The sequence below is a fragment of the Macaca mulatta genome, chromosome 7 (genome assembly GCF_049350105.2).
Source record: "Macaca mulatta isolate MMU2019108-1 chromosome 7, T2T-MMU8v2.0, whole genome shotgun sequence".
NCBI lineage: Eukaryota > Metazoa > Chordata > Mammalia > Primates > Cercopithecidae > Macaca > Macaca mulatta.
The window spans coordinates 75,452,314-75,472,573 of record NC_133412.1 but is presented as its reverse complement, the minus strand read 5'-3'; the positions used below and the strand labels follow the sequence as shown (position 1 = coordinate 75,472,573).

At 39.5% G+C, this 20,260-nt stretch overlaps 1 protein-coding gene across 50 annotated transcripts in view; it reads right to left on the bottom strand.

Annotated features, from left to right (window-relative positions):
- The window catches only part of AKAP13 (A-kinase anchoring protein 13), a 352,639-nt gene that overhangs the window by 71,787 nt on the left and 260,592 nt on the right, over positions 1 to 20,260 (bottom strand). For 23 of the 50 annotated variants that reach the window (XM_015142950.3, XM_077940185.1, XM_077940184.1 and 20 more), the window contains exons 11-15: positions 16,825 to 17,195; positions 15,847 to 15,900; positions 11,998 to 12,063; positions 9,676 to 9,868; positions 4,314 to 4,422 (exon numbers count right to left, since the gene is read on the bottom strand). In XM_015142950.3, coding sequence (XP_014998436.3) covers positions 4,314 to 4,422; positions 9,676 to 9,868; positions 11,998 to 12,063; positions 15,847 to 15,900; positions 16,825 to 17,195 — 793 coding nt within the window. The remainder of the gene's footprint in view (positions 1 to 4,313; positions 4,423 to 9,675; positions 9,869 to 11,997; positions 12,064 to 15,846; positions 15,901 to 16,824; positions 17,196 to 20,260) is intronic. The other 27 variants (XM_015142954.3, XM_077940207.1, XM_077940205.1 and 24 more) reach the window with 2 other exon arrangements.

Here is a 20,260-nt window from a genome sequence, read left to right as displayed (position 1 = left end):
GAAACTCCATCTCTACTAAAAAATACAAAAAAAATTAGCCGGGCGTGGTGGCAGGCGCCTGTAGTCCCAGCTACTTGGGAGGCTGAGACAGGAGAATGGCGTGAACCCAAGAGGAGGAGCTTGCAGTGAGAGATCCCACCACGGCACTACAACCTGGGTGACAGAGCCAGACTCCGTATCAAAAAAAAAAAGATCATCTGTCATAACTGAATTCTATACATGTAAAAATAAAAAAATTTTTTTAAGTTCTATCAAGAAACCATCTACATTTCGCAGTACAGTGGGAGAAAAAGGCCCCACACAATCTTTCTCTGATGCAAGGAGGAGAAATGCTGTGCACACATTCCATGGAGAGGTTTCCCTCAGGGCAGTCCTCACAGGCACCAAGCCTCATGACACAGCCAGCACCTGTGCTACTGTGACCCCCTAAAAAATGGCCGGCAAGTCACGCTCATCATATCTCACCCTTCAAATCAAGACAGTAAGTCCAAGACAGGAGGCACTGCAGCTTTTCCCGTCCTCTGTGGTTCCTAAAGAAGCTACTGCTTGCCTGCTCTCCACCCCAGAAAGTGACACAGAAATATTTTAGTCACCCTCTCTACTCAGTATTTTCCTTTACATCAATAGATTTTTTTTAAAACAGATCCCAGCTTAGAAATAATGCTACAAGTTTGACTGTTTTTCTAATCCAGCAAATGACCCAAGAAAAGACATTCTGGACAACAGCTCAGTGGAAATACATTTTCAGAAATGCTCAAGTTTTACTGACAGCTGTGATAAACTGTGGTCGAGGCAACTAAGAATTTCTTTAGAAGGAAAAAGAGCACAGGTAAAAGCTGGAAAGCAGTGAGATTAGGATGAGTTTAGAAAACATTCTGTTCCTAAACAAGCACGCTCACAATAAACAGCCAAGTGCAAGACAACAAGAGACAATGTTCTAGCAATGGTGAGCAACGTCTAACCTTGTTGAAGCTCTGGGCAGAAAAAAATGGACTCTGGCGCTGTTCCGGTTATTGTGAACAATCACACTCCACAATGACAGCATGTGCTCATTATGTGACAGAAAATATGCTATGGACTTCAAATAAAGTCAGATTTAAGCCACATCACATTATCATCCCCATTTAACAGCTGAATTGAGGCAGAGAGTTTCAGTAACAAGCTCAAAGTAATACAGCCACTAAGTGTGCTTAAAATATCAGTTAAAATATTTTAAGTGTACCAAACATTTTAGGCTTTAAAAATCACGGAGGATTTTAACTATTACACTATTTCAGTTAGGGAGAATATGACCATAGATGAATCATGCTGAGTATTTAAGTGATTTGGAATTGAACACTTGAGTCTGGAGCAAATTATGAAATATCCAGTTATCCCGATGCTTAAGGCATACCACACACACTTTAACACAAGTTTTAGTCTTCTCTTCAGTCAGAATTTTAACATTTCCAAAATGATGTATTATGTTTCTAGTGTAGAATAACAAATACAGTTGGGAAACTATTTTAATTGTATATAGGAGGAACTAAGGAGAAACAGTGACATTAAGGTTGATGGGTCCTTCTGTTGCAGCATATGGTATTAGAAAGGTACGTGGGGCTAGCTATCATTCCAGTCTGCATGAAATGCACGCTACAAATCAGAATGAGGGTATTATATTTGGATGAAAGGTGTAAACTCTTGCTTGAAGCCCTACTTTTGACAGTAGTCTACTACTGAAATCAGGTTCCCTAGGTGAGTTGAGCAGAAAAATTATCAGCAATGGGAAGAAAAGCTCTGTGTGTCAGAACCTCTAGAATAGTGCTTTTGGGAGTTAGCTGTATTATTTATAGTGTTTGGACAGCAACTGAAAACACAGTCCAAAAGCACCTTGCTTTGTGAAGGAAAAATAATGAAGTGTTTCATCCACAAGGAAAGAAAGTGGGTCACAAAATATAGGAAAAAGGTCTCTGTTTGGGACACATTCTGTTGGTACTAGGTATCTGTTGCTGTAGAAGTACAATATCCTCTATGTCATGATGCTTGCTGGTCACAGAAGGAGGGCACACTGAGCTGAAATGTCTCACTTAGAGAGCCTTCCTGGCCTTTTCTGGCTACTGAGTGCTAGCATTCTGGCTTATCAAATTCACTGCAAACTATTCAATTGTAATTTCCATTCTATACAAGCCAAACCTCTAACTCAAAGCCAAATTAAAAAAAAAATCAAAACAAGCAAAAACAGGAAAAGCTATTTCTGTCACAGTTCTGGGGGACACATCTTTGAAAATAAGTCTTCATTAGACACCTTTTGTCAAGTAGGCTAGATTTGTACTTGAAATATTAATCACATGAAAACAAGAAAAAATTTAACAGAATCATCCATTATGTCTTTCTCTCTCTCTCTTTTTTTTTTTTGAGGCAGTGTCTCACTCTATCACCCAGGCTGGAATGCAGTCGTGCCATCACAGCTCACTGCAGCCTTGACCTCCTGGGCTCATGATCCTCCTGCCTCAGCCTCTGAAGCAGCCGGACTACAGGCACGTGTCACCATGTCTGGCTAGAATCATCCATTATGTCTTAATTCCACTGTGAAAATTTTAAAAATTAGGATTCCAGTAAGTCATGAAGTGAGATGGAACATCCCATAAATACAGGGCATCTGCTTCTCAACTCTTAAACTGACTTATATCAGGGAATAATGAGGAAACCCCAGAAACACCAGGAGAATGTGTTTATTTCCTTGGCTTCAGCCTCCAAGACACATGCTCTTTCAGCAAAGAACATAATGTATCACTCACTCCCTCTTTGATGAGAATTTAATCTTTATATCCAGATCCCACACAGCAACTACTCATAAAAAAATCAACATTTAAAAAATAAAAAATGAGGCTTCTCAAAGAACAAGTTGCTTTGTGACAAAACAACACTGATCCAATCCAAGTATGTTTCTGAGCATCGCAAGGCCCTGTGCTTATGGGTGCCATGACAGCTCTACATAACTTCCATCGCCAGTTGATCTGAACCTGCATACAGGTCCACTAACCCCTTTCAGATGTAATCCTACTGGCCCTCACAGAACTAAATCTCTGTCTCAGTCTTGCTTTGTCCTTCTTGAGCTTGACATTGTTGAAAAGCTCAGGTCAGTTACTGTGCCAGTTTTCTCCACTGACAAATTCATGAAAGACAGGGATCAACTGAGGAACTTTTTAGATTAAAGAGGTCTAAAGAGACATGACAACTTAATTCAATATATGCTCTTAGACTGAATCTTGGACCCAGAAATAAGTGAGAAAATTTGAAATCTGAATAAGGTGTGCATATTAGATAACATAATTTTATTGACATTAATTTCCTGATTTGGATAATTATACTATGGTAATATAGTATTATCATAGTATATAAGAGTATAAGGTACTGTATATAAGAGTATAAGGTACTCTTATATACTAATGCTAGCACTCAGTAGCCAGAGAAGGCCCGTATATGGTACTCATATACTATGGTAATATAAAAGAATATCTTTGTTTTTAGGAAATATACACTAAATTAGAGGTGAAGGAGTGTTACGGATACAACTTACTCTCTCAAATGTTTCAGAAAAAATCTTTAAGGGGAGTGACAAAGAGAGGGGGAGAGGCTGGTGAAACAAGTATTCTAACATTTGAAGACTAGAAATGAAGAATACATGGGAATACTTTGTACTATTTTTGCAATTTTTTTTCCCCAGTGAACATTATTTATAACTATTTTTCAAGTCTAAAATTACTTCAAAATAAAAAATGTTTAAAAACTGTGTCTGGCTGGGCGCGGTGGCTCACACCTGTAATCCCAGCACTTTGGGAGGTCAAGAGGGGCGGATCACGAGGTCAGGAGATTGAGACCATCCTGGCTAACAGGGTGAAACCCTGTCTCTACTAAAAATACAAAAAATTAGCTGGGCGTGGTGGTGGGCGCCTGTAGTACCAGCTACTGAGGCAGGAGAATGGCATGAACCCAGGAGGTGGAGCTTGCAATGAGCCAAGATCGCACCACTGCTCTCCAGCCTGGGCAAAAGAGCGGGACTCCATCTCAAAACAAAAAACAAAAAACAACAAAAAAAGTGCCCACAAATACAATAAACTTAATGTATTATGGATATTTTTAGGTAGCAAAAAGAGGAAGATCTCATGATGAACTCTATGTCACCTTTTCTGTTTAAGTGCTAAGCCATTCATTCAAAGCAGCAGCAAGCAAATTTTCGCAGGTAATGTTATTAGGCCTTAAAGTGAGAAAAATAATAGGAACAGTGGTTAAGATTTAATATATTTAATTTTTTTAAAAAGTAGTATACTCACTGTCCAATCCAGGATGGCTGATTGTCATTAATGAGATGGATTTTGTCAATGGAGAGGAAATGGCGGATGTACAGTAATTAAATCCCTGCTGCTTAGATCTGTGACATATCTGTGAAGTAAAAGAGTAAAGAACAGGTTATGTAAGCATATGCTCTCATATTTCTAGGTAAGCATAAAACCTTATAATTAGACCTACATAGTAAAATAAGGCAGTACAGAAGGGGGTGAGAGCACAGGCCTTGTGGTCAGACAGACATAGGTTAAAGTCTGCTCCTGCTACTTAACAGCTGCTCAATTTCAGAAAAGTTACTTAGCTTTTCTGAGGCTTAGTTTTCTCATCTGTAAAATGGGGATCATTAGAGTATCCATTCTTTACAGTGGTTCTGTATCCCTCATAGCACCTAGCAATGTTTCAAACTTAATAAGTACTTAATAAATATCTACTGGATGCATAATCACATAAAAATAATTTCACTGGAAATATCAAACTACCTACAATACTTGTTCTTTGAAAATCTAAATACTCCTTCATACAGATATAGTAGAATATTGGTAACAGTATTCTGATTTTACTTTATTATTATTACTTTTTTAGACAGAGTCTCACTCTGTCACCCTGGCTGATGGCATAATCTTGACTCACTGCAACTTCCGCCTACCAGTCCAAACGATTCTCCTGCCTCAGCCTCCTGAGTAGCTGGGATTACAGGTGTGCACCACCATACTCAGCTAATTTTTGTATTTTTAGTAGAGATGGGGTTTCACCATGTTGGTCAGGCAGGTCTCAAACTCCTGACCTTGTGATCCGCCCACCTTGGCCTCCTAAAGTGTTGGGATTACAGGCGTGAGCCACCACACCCAGCCTATTTTTATTTTTGAGACAGAGTCTCACTCTGTGGCCCAGGCTGGAGTGCAGTGGCATGATCTCGGCTCACTGCAATGTCCGCCTCCCGGGTTCAAGTGATTCTCCCGCGTCAGCCTCCTGAGTAGCTGGGATTACAGGCGCACACCACCACGCCCAGCTAATTTTTTGTATTTTTGGTAGAGACAGGGTTTCACCATGTTGGCCAGGCTGGTCTTAAACCCCTGAGCTCAACTGATCCGCCCGCCTCAGCCTCCCAAAATGCTGGGATTATAGGCGTGAACCGCCAGGCCTGGCCTCTGGTTTTAAATAATTGGAATATTGAGATTCAAGTAAAGAGTTTTAAGGTCACAAACAAAGCAACAATGTAGCTGGAAAGAAGCCTAAATCTCTTCCCTATCCTCTTCTAAGATGATACTGATTCTACATGAACATAAAGGTAACTGAAATTTGACAATTTAACTCTCAGTAAATTCACAGCAGCTTTGAGACCATGTAATCCAACCACCTGTAGAAGTTCCTGGTACAATATCCCTGAAAGACAGTTGTCTAGTGTCCACTAGCACACTTCTGGTGATAAGAGCCCATTCCTGGCCGGGCGCGGTGGCACACGCTTGTAATCCCAGCACTTTGGGAGGCCGAGGTGGGCAGATCGTGAGGTCAGGAGATGGAGACCACGGTGAAACCCCGTCTCTACTAAAAATACAAAAAAATTAGCTGGATGCGGTGGCGGGTGCCTGTAGTCCCAGCTACTCAGGAGGCTGAGGCAGGAGAATGGCGTGAACCCGGGAGGCGAAGCTTGCAGTGAGCCGAGGTCGAGATCGCGCCACTGCACTCTAGCCTCAGCTACAGAGCGAGACTCTGTCTCAAAAACAAAAACAAAAACAAAACAAAAAAAAAGAGCCCATTCCAATTGTTAACTGACTTTATCATTAATCCCTTCCCTTCACAGAATGAAATCTGCCTCCTTATGACTCACACATGTTGAAAGAGAAGCAATGAAAAATCCGTTACTAGCATGAACTTGACTCAATTAGGCCAGACTTCTGATTATTTAGAGCTTGTTTCATGTGTAACCATGGCAGCTGAGGTAAACAGTTGCTATGTTTCAAATACAACTGTGAGGTCTAAAAAATGACCTCAGTGAAAAAATGACCTCAGCAGAGACTTTTAACAGGAAGTTGGCTGCAGGCAACTCATCCAGATCAGAATGATACAAGCAGCTCAAATACCCACTCTGAGGTTCCATACAAGATAAAAACTATGGCTAAGTAGAGATTCCAGGAAGGCTAAGCATAGCAAGGCACTAAAACAACAACTTAATCTAGAAAGACTGAATCAGAAAGTCCGCTTCAGAAAGACAGTCCATTTTTAGAAACACATCAGTGGTAGTAATGTCTTACTAAAATGCAGGGTTATCTGTCAAATTCCTGGAAACATCCATCTCAGAAAATAAACAATATTAAGAAAATTAAATCATTCTTATTTCCTCATTAAAATTCACCTACTCCAAAACCTGGAAAGAAGCAGTGAAATTAACAGCCAGGAACTCTGAGTTTAATACTGTTTAGCTAATAGCCACTTACACCACCTTAGGCAAGCCATTTAAATGAGCTTGAGCTGAATCTGAAGGGATATATGGGTCTTGATCTATGATTGTTTACAAATCCACAATTTTGGTATTTTACCTTACCTTGCACATGATTTCCAAAGGATTCTATACATTTGAAATGCACTTTATTTTAAAGATTTTGTTCACTGGTTTATTTACCGTTAGCAAAGCTGTGCTCAGTAGCCACCCAAGAATTGTTCCTATTTTTTCCTTCTTTTTTCTGTTACTGTTAGGCTGAGTAAATCTAAATCACTTGCTTCAACAAGCATATTCTTCATATTCTTATTTTTTCTCTTTCTGAAGTATCAGAACAAGTAGAAAAAATTTTTAAAGGGGCAAAATTTACTCTTTAGCTGATTTTCATTATGCCTAAATCTCTTTATTCGTCTGGTCTCACACAAGCATAAGTGCTACAATAATTACTAAGATAATCCTTCAGTGTCAAGTTTATATTTGGTCATGTTAGTGCCTTGTAGTAGGATACAATAAAAAATTAAACTTCTACACAAAGTCCTACTCAGCAAATCAAGGAAGAGGTTGTCAACATTTTTGTTTAATTAGAAATGTATTATTAGATTTTTGCCCCAAACTCCAGTCATCTATTCCAAAAGGGTTTTTTTTTTTTTTTAATTATAAATGTTTCATTTGGAGGAAATAAGATGTATCCCAGAATGCTTTCATGAATTAATCAAAGTCTCCTGGCCCAAGAGGAAGAGAAAAGACCTGCAGGAAGGTACAATGCTATAAAAGCCTATCATTCAAATTCTCAAAACCTTCCCAAGGGATTGTCAAAAGTGGTAAGTGATAATGAGGACACCCAGAAGATGAGAACTAAGAAGTCACTTTGATTTGGCTGACAAGGAAATCCATGACCTTCAAGACAGGAGTTTCAAGAGAGTGATAGCAGCAGAAATTAAGATATGATTAGGTGGTGATAAAGAGAAGGCAAGGGCCAGGAGCAGTGGCTCAGACCTGCAATCCCAGCACTTTGGGAGACTGAGGCAGAAGGATCACTTGAACAGGGGAAGTTGAAGCTGCAGTGACCTGTGATGGCAACACTGCACTCCAGTCTAGGTGACAGAGTGAGACCCTGTCTCTAAATAAGTAAATAAACAAATAAAATTTTAAAAAGAGAAGGCAGGGAGCATAGATACTCTCTTAAGAATTCTGGTAGGCATCAGAGTAAACAGGCAACCCATAGAATGGGAGAAAATTTTTGCAATCTACCCATCTGACAAAAGATCTGGACAAATATCCAGAATCTACAAAGAACTTAAACAAATTTACAAGAAAAAAACAAACAACCCCATCAAAAAGTGGGCAAAGGATATGAACAGACACTTCTCAAAAGAAGACATTTATACAGCCAACAGACATATGAAAAAATGCTCATCATCACTGGTCATCAGAGAAATGCAAATCAAAACCACAATGAGATACCATCTTATACCAGTTAGAATGCTGATCACTAAAAAGTCAGGAAACAACAGATGCTGGAGAGGATGTGGAAAGATAGGAACGCTTTTACACTGTTGGTGGGAGTGTAAACTAGTTCAACCATTGTGGAAGATAGTGTGGCAATTCCTCAAGGATCTAGAACTAGAAATACCATTTGACCCAGCAATCCCATTACTGGGTATATACCCAAAGGATTATAAATCATGCTACTATAAAGACAAATGCACACGTATGCTTACTGCGGCACTGTTAACAATAGCAAAGACTTGGAACCAACCCAAATGTCCATCAATGACAGACTGGATTAAGTAAATGTGGCACATATACACCATAGAATACTATGCAGCCATAAAAAATGATGAGTTCATGTCCTTTGCAGGGACATGGATGAAGCTGGAAACCATCATTCTGAGCAAACTATCACAAGGACAGAAAACCAAACTGCATGTTCTCACTCAGGTGGGAATGGAACAATGAGAACACCTGGACACAGGGCAGGGAACATCACACACCGGGGCCTGTCGTGGGGTAGGGGACTGGGGGAGGGATAGCATTAGGAGAAATACTTAATGTAAATAATGAGTTAATGGGTGCAGCAAACCAACATGGCACATGTATACCTATGTAACAGACATCCATGTTGTGCACATGTACCCTATAACTTAAAGTATTAAAAAAAAAAAAAAAGAATTCTAGTAGGGAAGGGAAGGAGAGAGAATCAACAGACATTTCCTGGAAGGTATAGTAAGAAAGTTTTTTTTCCTACAAAGGAGAAACTTGGGGTATGTTTTAGAGAATTGGGAAAATTAATAACGATATGTAGCATATTTCAAGATTCATTTTACTATTGAGATGGTAAAAGACGGTCTCAGATAAGAAGGAAAAACTCAATTTAATATCCTGGATACTTTCCTAATTTTAAAAAGTGTGCCTTGATGGAATATTTAAATCTATGCAAATTAATGGCATTCTTTATTTATTTTTTTTCTTTTTTCTTTTTAGAGACAGAGTCTCGCTCTTTCACCCAGGCTGGAGTGCAGTGGTGCAATCACGGCTCAATGCAGCCTTAAACTCCTGGTCTCAAGTAATCCTCCTATCTCAGCCTTCAGGCACAAGCCACCATGTCCAGCTAATTTTTAAATTTCTGTAGAGATGGGGGTCTTGCTATGTTGCCCAGGCTGGTCTTGAGTTTTCTGGGCTCAAGTGATCCTCCTGCCTCAACCTCCCAAAGCACTGGGATTATAGTCATGAGCCACCATGCCTGGCCCTTTTTAATTAAGTGCTAAAAACTTGGTTTAGTGCTAGATTAAGTATATCATAAAATGGGTAAGTAATCATAGCTACTAGCCTTATACTACCAGAAGCCTTGCCTTCTATGTTCATATTTTGTGAAATACATTTTTTCCAAATTAGACATATTTAAGACTTACCTGCTGATCAAACATCCTATGTTCTCTCTGGCCTGACTCCAGATCCTCTTCCGAAAGTGACACCAAAGAGTCAACCCGTTCCTCATCACCGAATGGGTGTCTGAGCTCTTTGGCATTTGCAGAGCTTACTTCCAGAGATGAGGATGGCTTGTTTCCGACACCAGCTCCTCCTGTCAAGCCTTCTAGACTGAAACTGAACACAGGGCACAAAAGTTAATTCATTCTATTTCTGGGTCTCAAAAACAGAGGAGGACACAAAATCCCTTTGGGTGTATCTCCCTTGTTCATGTATTATTTCTATGTCAGCTAGCAAAACTGTCTAAAAGGGCATAGCACAAAGAATACCACCTACCTTTCCTCCATAGATCTTGGAATACTGAGAAAGAATACTGCACTTAGATTTTCTTACCCCATTAAATTTATCCAAATGTTGAACCACCTAAGATCACTTCTCAGATATTTTTCAATATACTATACAGACAGACCATAGTTATCGGATACTTTATAAATGTTTTTCCTTGATCTAATTAATCTTTGTGAATCTAACTGTACTAATGCCAAGTAATTAAATCTCACAGAGAAAATATGAGCTTAAGTAACTTTCAGAAGGCAAACTGGGTAACTTGCCCTTATGTCCATTAAATGGACCTTTATAATTTTACGTTCAAGTTGACCTTTATAATTTTACAGGTATGCTTTCACCCCAGAAAACCCAAGTGTTACTCATGAGTGTTACCATCTATTCTATGCACACCTGGCCAAACAACTGCTGACAAACTTCCCGAGAATTGTTAGTTGCAACAGGCACATATAACACCTTAATGAACAAATGCTGAAAAAGCAACCAGGTCTAATAGTAGAAAGAGCTGTAACTTTTTGCCTGGATATTGGTAAAGGGAACAAAGGCAATCAGGATTTGGCATTTCAAAGAGGATTCCTCCAAGAAAGATTCTGTGGTTTGCAGAATGAAAAGCATTTTCAGTAAGCAGAAGGCTACAGAGACAGGTTAGTGATTTAACCTCCTTGGTTACTAACTAGAATAATTCACATCTGTTACAACTGCAGCGGAAACTTCTTTAAAATAACCAAGATCTCAAAACATAGCTGTAGCTGACGATGTTCTCAGCTAACAATGAGCTGGAATTCAACTGGAAGGTATACTAAAGCTACTCAGTTATCTCCACTCAAGGAAAACTGTACAGAAAATTGCTACAATTAAGTTCATACCTACCAGTCCAGGACTTGTATTTGCTTTTTAAATTTTTTATTTATTTATTTATTTTGGTTTTGTAAATCACTTATTATGAAATGAAGCCATATATATCTCTATTTTCTCTAGTAGGTAAATTAAACAAGGGATATGTTTTTCTTACTTCAATATAATAGAAATCATGACTAACTACAAGTAAATGTCTCTGTAAACCTCATTTTCTTTCTTTTCCTTTTCCTTTTTTTTTTTTTTTTTTGAGACAGAGCCTCCCTCTGTTGCCCCGGCTGGAGTGCAGTGGCCTCATCTTGGCTCACTGCTACCTCCATCTCCCGGGTTCAAGTGGTTCTCCTGCCTCAGCCTCCCAAGTAGCTGAGATTACAGGTACCTGCTACTGTGTCTGGCTAATTTTTGTATTTTTAGTAGAGACAGGGTTTCACCATGTTGGTCAGGCGGGTCTCAAATGCCTGACCTCAGGTAATCTGCCCACCTGAGCCTCCCAAAGTACTAGGATTACAGGTGTGAGCCATCACACCTGGCCTGTAAAACTCATTTTCAATACCAGGGATAAGAAGGGGGGCTAAGTGAAGAAGAAATTACTTGAAAAGCCTAAGAAAACCAGATCTATGCTTATTGCAAAAGTTAATCCTGAAAATGTTTTAGTAATCAAATCTGGCTGTTCAGTTGAGACAAGAATATGAAACGACGAGGAGTCTCCGAATTTGGAATCTACACAGATTGGTGGATTTAGAAGCATAATAGAAATCAGTACATCTTATTAGCTGCCTTGGTTCTTTGATTGTTTTATTCAGGATCCAAGAATTTCTAGGATCTGAAAATCAAGACAGGCCAAGACAGAGAGAGATAAATCTGTGCAGAAAACATCAAATCTATGGCCATTTGAGACATAGAGGATGCATCACCTGACTCTTAGGCTGTATCCCCTCAGTTGAGTTAGTGACACCCATAGCAGAGGCAATGAAACGCTGTGCTCACAGACAAAGCAGGCTGGCCATATGCATCCCAGCCACACAGAAGCCAGCTCCAAGCCAAAAGCCCTGATGGCATATTTTATGGTTCCCCATTTGGTGGCTGGACACATAACAATATCATACCTTCTGTAATTAAGATCAGCACTTAGGCCAGCAGAGTACTGCACACCAGAGGGGCACCAGCTCATACTGGGGATGACATCAAAGACAGAAACAGAAATGCAGGGAGAAAAGAGGAAACAGGGATGGAGTTACTAGGTTTAAAAACGAAGGGCATAGTTAAGAGACAGACGAATTTATTTGTTCAACAAAAAATTTAGGAATGTAACACTGACAATTTTTAAAAAGGCTAGAATAAAAACCATAGAAACTTAAAAATGTTTTATTCTTGTCTATATAGCACTGTGGAAAAGACTGTGGGTTCTTTACAGTATCACCAGTTCAACCTGAAACCCAAACATTCCTTCTAGTGAACCCGTGGCAACTACCTATGGCTCACTCTTCAGACATGAGAGGTGTTTCAAACTCCATCATTGGGAATAATCTCTCAGTACATCCCATACTCCCACATCACCCTTACCACAGTATCGCTAACCCTAGACTTTTTAAAAGAGACAGTGACAAACTGTGCTTTGGTGGACTCATGAAGTCATCATTTTTTTTTTTTTATGTGTTTCCATTATAGATCCAACCAAACCAGACAATTAATAGATTTTGCATAAGATACTTAGTCAACACTGGCATCCATCTTCAAACCCTACTCACTAGGCTACTATGTTAAAGATAAAGCATATAACACTGATTAAATATTTGCTTATATTTTAATGATAATGAAAACTCCCCCCCAAGATGGAGTTTCACTCTTGTTGCCCAGGCTGGAGTGTAATGGTGCGATCCTGGCTCACCGCAACCTCTGTCTCCCGGGTTCAAGTGATTCTCCTGCCTCAGCCTCCTGAGTAGCTGGGATTACAGGCATGCGCCACCACACCCAGCTAATTTTGTTGTTTTTTTTTTTAGTAGAGATGGGGTTTCACCATGTTGGTGAGGCTGGTCTTGAACTCCTGATCTCAAGTGATCCACCCACCTCAGTCTCCCAAAGTGCTGGGATTACAGGCTTGAGCCACTGCACCTGGCCGATAATAAAAATTTTTTAAAAAGGAATTCTATGGCACTAAGTTAGAAATGTATCTTTTAAATTTTAAGTTTGTATCCGTTTTTCAGATTAAAAAAAAAAAATCCATCTGATCATCTACTTCCTTGAATATCCCAGTAGGGGTGTCTATTCTCAAGTAGCAGGGACAGAAAATGTGGGGTTGGAAATGCTAAGTAAACACCACTAGCTAAAACAATAATCAATTCAAAATATTGTGTGCTCTATAAAGGAAACTGCATAGAAACGTCAGGATTTTTATTAACAAAAACTATCATTTAAAAAATACCCTGCTACCTGGGCCATAAAGTTCTAGGTGATGTGCTTTTGTTTTCTGAGAAGAGATAAAAGCAGAGCTTGTGGACAACAATAAAACCACTTGGCTCCCTCCAGAATCTTGCAGATGGGAAGGCCTGGCACCAAAAAAATTAGATATATCTAATAACTTTGTTTTGTTGGATATATCTAATAACTTTGTTTTGTTGTCAAGTGGGGTTTTTGGCTGGAGAAAGGAGACAAGGAAAATGGTGGGAGGATGTAAGAGCTACTCCTATGGCTCTTTAAAAAAATATTTACCATATCATTTAAAACTAAATAGTATAAAGCATTTTAAATCAGATTAAATTAGTGGTATAAAGCTTACAAGTGCAGAAGCAGAAAGTAAAAATACAGTGGAGACACTTCACTGTTCTGGTAAGTGGGATGACACTAACACAATTTACTTGTGTGAGGAGAAGATATATATTTTACAAACACACATAAGACTCAGAAGTCCGTTCTTCGACATTATTAAATTTTAAATCGCCAGTTAATAAACAGGCATATTTTTACCTAAATATCCAACTTCTTTTTTTAGAAACAGGAATGTGGCAAATCAGTAACTGAACATACACTGCCAAACCATCATTTTTAAAAATAATCTCCTTCTACAGATTTAAATGTTTCTTTACTTTCAGGATATGACAATGATGTGGAATACCGTGAAGAGATTTAACATGAAGAGAATGAAAAACGATAGGGAGGCAGGAAGACAAACATAATAGCTTTTTTTTTTTTTTGAGACTCAGACTCATTCTGTCACCCAGGCTGGAGTGCAGTGGCATGATCTCAGCTCACTGTAACCTCTGCCTCCCGGGTTCAAGCAATTCTCCTGCCTCAGCCTCCTGAGTAGCTGGGATTGCAGGTGCGTGTCACCACACCTGGCTAATTTTTGTGCTTTTAGTAGAGATGAGGTTTCACCATGTTTCCCAGGCTGGTCTCAAACTCCTGGGCTCAAGCAATCCATCTGGCTCAGCCTCCCAAAGTGCTGGGATTACAGGCGTGAGCCACCGTGCTCAGCCAAGATGTAACAGCTTTTCTAAAGAACCAGGAAGGAAGCTGCAGATGGTCTACAATGTCTGCCCTTTCTGGTAACAGAAAACTCCTTTCATAATTAAGGGTATTTTTGAAAGCATCGTCATTTCCTCAATTAGTAGGGGTAATATTTAGCAGTTCTTTGGCTTTGAGATTTGGAAAGTTCTAGATTGAAAAAAAAAACAAATGTCCCTCCCCCTGCCTTATAATACTTGTTGTAATGTTTCAATTTTACAAAATTTTAAATTATACATTACATTCTTCCTACAAAAGTAAGTTTCACTAGGGATGAAACTGGCTGGAGTTGTGGACGACAGGCACATCTATACACTAACTCGGACTGCATCCAGCAATCTGTCGTCTCCCACTTTGTCATCAAGTGCCTGTTTTTAATAAGCACATATTGAAAAGCTTTAATAAAGACCCAGACAAATGTACCTCCAAAGAACCTTCTACGGAAAAGCATTTAGTAGAGATGGGGTTAAAACTTGTTTAACAACTTATTTTCTGGAAGAACAATTTCATAGGAATCATTGATTATCTGAAATTCATGAGAACATTTGAATTTAAGCTCAATTTCTTGCCTAAAATCTGGAATTAAACAAAGCATCCACTTGGAAAAGACAAAGTCGGAAAGATCACTATTCGCCTACTTCCCAAAAAACAGGTTCAGCTAATAGTTAAAAATACTTCTTTACAAATGTCTCCTAATACGAGACACTGGCAGTAATATAACCCTAATTTTTGGACTTCTAAACGTTTTTCTAAGCAATGGAAGAAAAGGTCACTAATGACTTCTAAAGAAAATCCAATGCAAAATTTGAAGCAAATTAGCAATCTGACTAGAAATTACTTCTCAGCTTAAAAATCATTTATTTTTAGCTTCAAAATATTACCTGACAAATACTAATTAAGGAATTCAAAGGCCAAGAGTTGAACTTATACCTCTGATTTGCTTTAAGAAATGACTACATCCACAATGGAATGGAAAATGCCAGGTGGCCTAGTAATAAAGTCTTTCATTACATTATTAAAGAATGTGTTGACAATATTTCAGGGCCTATATACAAGCACACACACATTCCTGGTTTTTCTTTTGTGGAGAAGAAAAAAATAGTACTCCCCAGGGTCCATTAAATAGGTACGACATAGACAATTCTTTGAACTCTTCTAGAGAAAGCTGGGTGAGACCCTATTATCACAGTCATCTGAACACCAATGAGCACAAGATTGAAAAAATTAAAAATAATTTTTAAAAAAGATAAAATAGGATAAAACTTCAATTAAAGAAACCATTTCATATAAAATGGACATTGGCAATTAATAAGTACCTATATTTTATTTGCCTGAATTAGATGGGACATTACTTAAAAGTAGATGGTCCGATCATGGATTAAGCAGAATGAGATGCTTGTTAGTATACGCTCAGAGGTGACATGGTTAGTCCATCAAGTTAAGGAACTCTGTACCTTCTCCTATGAATGGGAGGTCTCCTGACAACATCCCCAAGAGCTCGCATTGAACTGAAAATGAATGGTGAAGAGGTCAGTGTTGCAGATGAAACAAAATGGGATACAAATGCATGAAACATACAGACACCACACTGGGGAAAGAGACACTGCTCAAAGAGAAATGGCACAGGGAAGAGAATGAAGGAATGTGGAATAAGAAAAACATCAGGACAAAAAGGGACTGACAATTTCTGTGGAGGGCTACTTTGCTCCTCCCCTTGCTCCAAGGAGTTAATCAGATGGCAAAAGTTATGAAGTTTATTAAATTATTAAAGAATCAGAAAAAAATTACTACTCAAAGCTTTAAAGGGGTTTTTCTTAACACTTTAAAATTCAGGTTATACTACATGCAGGTAACACTAGAAGAATTAGTCAAACTGATTAAAATCTCACTCTCATTCCATTATCTTCAGAGGTATTAGGACAATGGTCCTAGATAAGCCTCAGCAATAAATTCAAACAGGAGATCCCATGACATTATGCAGGATGAAAATAAGTAGAGTTCTAGTCTCAGTTCAGTACTAGACTGACTGTAAGACTTCATGTTTGTTTCTTAATTCAAAGCTGACATGAAACTACTGCCTCCAATATTTTATCATTCATAAGTTTCATTAATGTGGTAAGAATAAACGTTCCCATTTACTAAACACTCACTATATGACAATCACATTTCACTGTATTATTAAAAATAATAATGAAGGTATTTTACAGATGAGAAAATTAAAGCTTAGAGGGGTCAGGTGACTTGCCCAAGGTCATTTACATGGTAAATTATGGAGCTGGGGTCTGAACACAGATTTTCCTGATTCCAAAGCCTATATTCTTTCTTCTATACTATGGGGTCTCCTAAATTCTTTTACCAACAATAACACAAATCAGAAGCTTCTCAAAAGCAAGCACACACTGAGACACTAAACAAACTGCCTCCCATCTCACCTCCGGTGGTTCATTTCTGCATCGCTGGCTGCATTTTTCCCAGGCCCCCAGCTGTGCCTCCGGAAGGGGGAAAGAGAGCGCATGGAGCTCCTCAGGACAGAGCAGTTTGCAGGCACTTCAGTGATACTGTCCATCTCCTCCTCCTCCACGTCGCCTGGGTCAGCAGGCTCACTCTCACTTTCTCGACCCTCAGCTCCCATCCCATGGCTGTAGAATCCATCAAGGCTTTGCCGATCTCTTGACCTGTTTGGCTTTAAAATCTGGGAGAGAGACACATCACTGCCATGAGAAGAATGTTGGTCCAGTGAAGCCGTGTCATCGGTGGATGAACTGGATCCGGTGATATCACAGGTCAACTGCTCTTCCTCTGGCTGTAATGGAGAGAAAGCACATATGGTTGAAGCCAGCAGGGCCAATCAGATAGCCTCAGTTATTCTAGATCAAGCTAATGGCTTCTCAGTGGGCTCCAGGCAGGCAAGATCATGATTGGCCTCAGAGACTTGTTTTTTTAATAGGATGATCACAGTTGGATTCAAATCTCCCCGGACTCCAGAAAAGAAACAGTCTAGATCTATCCTCTTTCTGTTTGTTTTTGAGACAGAGTCTCACTCTGTTGCCCAGGCTGGAGTACGGTGGCTCCATCTCAGCTCACCACAACCTCTGCCTTCCGGATTCAAGAGATTATCCTGCTTCAGCCTCCCAAGTAGCTGGAATTACAGGCATGCACCACCACACCTGGCTAATTTTTGTAGTTTTAGTAGAGACAGGGTTTCACCATGCTGGCCAGGCTGGTCTCTAACTCCTGACTTCAAGTGATCTACCCACCTCAGCCTCCCTCTGGGATTACAGGTGTGAGCCATCCCACCTGGCCTAGGTCTATCCTCTTTATACCTTTTACTGGAGGTACTAGACTAGAAGTACATCATTTTTTCTTTCTTTTCTTTTTTTTTCCAATTTGAGACAGGGTCTCACTGTGTCACTCAGGCTGGAGTGCAATGGTGAAATCATGGCTTACTACAGCCTTGACCTCCTGGACACAAGCGATCCTCCCACCTCAGCCTCCTGAGTAGCTGGAACTAGAAGCAAGGGCCAGCATGTTCAGCTAATTTTTTGTGCGTATTTCTTTTAGACACAGGGTTTCACCATGTTGCCCAGGATGGTCTTGAACTCCTGGGATCAAGCAATCCTCTTGCCTTGGCTTCCCAAAGTGCTGGGATAAAGGTTTGAGCCACTGTGACCATCCCATTTTTTTTCTTTCTTTAAGAGGAAAAAGATCAAATTTATGTTAGTTCTTTCAGTCAATATCACCAACTGCAATGAAGGGAATCCATTTGTCTCTGGGTTTTTTTGTATATGAAAACTAAATTCATAATGTGTTAGATTTAATTTTTTTTTACAAGCTTTAACTGAACAAAGCAGTCTGCTTGGCTACAATAATAATGTGCTGAAATTAACATTCCAAAAGCAAGTCTGTGGTTGTTTTTAGTGGCCTTCTGAAAAATGTGGAATAGCTTATGACCCCACCTAAAGTTTGCCACAAATGCATAAGTACTTTTACAAATATCTAAATGGATGAAAGCTATACATTTTTCTCATTTCACTGAGAACTGGCTGAGTGTTATGAGGCCAAATCATACATTAAATAATCAGTCCTGGCAATGAGGCCTTTGATAAAGTGATGACGCTCTTTCCTGGCTAACCTCTGCCTAACAGGTTCTGTGTAACTTTGTTCTAGTAGCCTGACATTTTCTACTTGTCGAAACATACCACTGGCCAGGCGGGGTGGCTCACGCCTGTAATCCCAGCTACTGGGGAGACTGAGACAGGAAAATCTTTTGAACCCGAAAGGGAGCAAGGGAGGGAGATACCAGAACACAGAATTTGATGGGTGAGGGAAAGATGAGCTTCATGGTACCCAAAAGACCAAAAGAAGTGTCTAAGAGATGCTTGATCATACTTAAGATGTGGGCACTGTCTTAATAGCTATTTTGCACTCTTATGGGATGGGGGCAGGGAACAGGGAAGGGCATTTTGTAATTCTTTTTCCCTTTTTCACAATATTTTCCTAATTAGTCTACTCAATGTTTTAATTAAGGGTAAAAAAATTTACGGTTCTTCAAGAAAGAAAAAAATTATGAAAATCTTTCGGCTTTGGAATAGAAAACAAGCTCTATACTATAAGGAGACTCTTTTTAAAGGTTTGACGTAATAGTTCAAAAGCACACCACCTTCTAAAAGCACCCTTTCTACCTTTTGGGCGTGATCTCACAAGCTAATAAGAAGGCTTTCTTTTTCTAGTTCTGTGGAATCCAGTTTCCTAGATTGTTTTTTAAGTAATGTATGAGATGTGAATGAGAGAGAAGATGCATGGGGATCACCAAACAGGTCAAACTGAGGCCCAGATTTTCCAATGGACTCAGGCATGAGCAGCAGAGTCAAGATTTGAACCCAGGCTGATTTCAACTCAAACTGCCCTATTCTGGTATCTCAATCATCTTTTTAAAATCCTGTAAGAACAAGACATCAAAGTCAGTATCAGAGAAGTCCCTTCACTGGGTCACTCTGTAAAATAAAACTATGGTTCACCAAGTAAATTCTAAATTGTGGTAGGTATTATTTTAAAATGAAACAACTGAGTATGCTTTTAAAGTGAGTGAGGGACTCGGGGGCTTCCTAAAGGGGTCCTATTCACGGAGCAACTCTCCATGGACAAGGACAATGTAAATGGTCTCGTGAATGTCTCGGCTTTCTCACTGTACTGGGTTGAACAGTGTCCTCCTCAGATACATGTCCTTCTCAGAATGTGACCTTATTTGGAAAGAGGGTCTTTGCAGATATAATTAGTTAAGATGAGGTTATACTGGAGTAGGGTGGATCCAAAATGTCCCCAGATCCAATATGAATGGTGTCCTTGCAAGAGGAGAAGAGACACAAAAAGACACACAGGAGAGAATACCACGTGAAGACAGAGGAAGAGATTAGAGTGCAGCATCTACAACCCAAGGAACACCAAGGACTGTGAACAAGCACCAGAGACTAGGAGAGAGGCCATTTTCTCTCAGAGCCTACAGAAGGAAAGCAGCCCGACTGACACAGTGATTAGGATCCCCAGCCTTCAGAAGTGGGACCAAGTACATTCCTGTTGTTTACAGCCACCCTGCTTCTAGTAATTTGTTACAGCAGCCCTAGGAAGCTAATATACTCACCCTTAGCTGCCTAAATGTCTAATTCTCAAAATAATATCAAGGGACAAACAGAATGAACATCAATAAAGCAAAATGTGTAAAAAGCCTGCTCTAAAACACACAAGAAAGGCTTCAAAGCAAACAAAAATTTTGAGTTAAAGTTTCCATTTATTAATTTGTCATATAGCCTTCTTACAAGTTAGCTCTTCTCAGTTTGGAAATAACTCACAGACAGTTGTATAGGTGCTTCT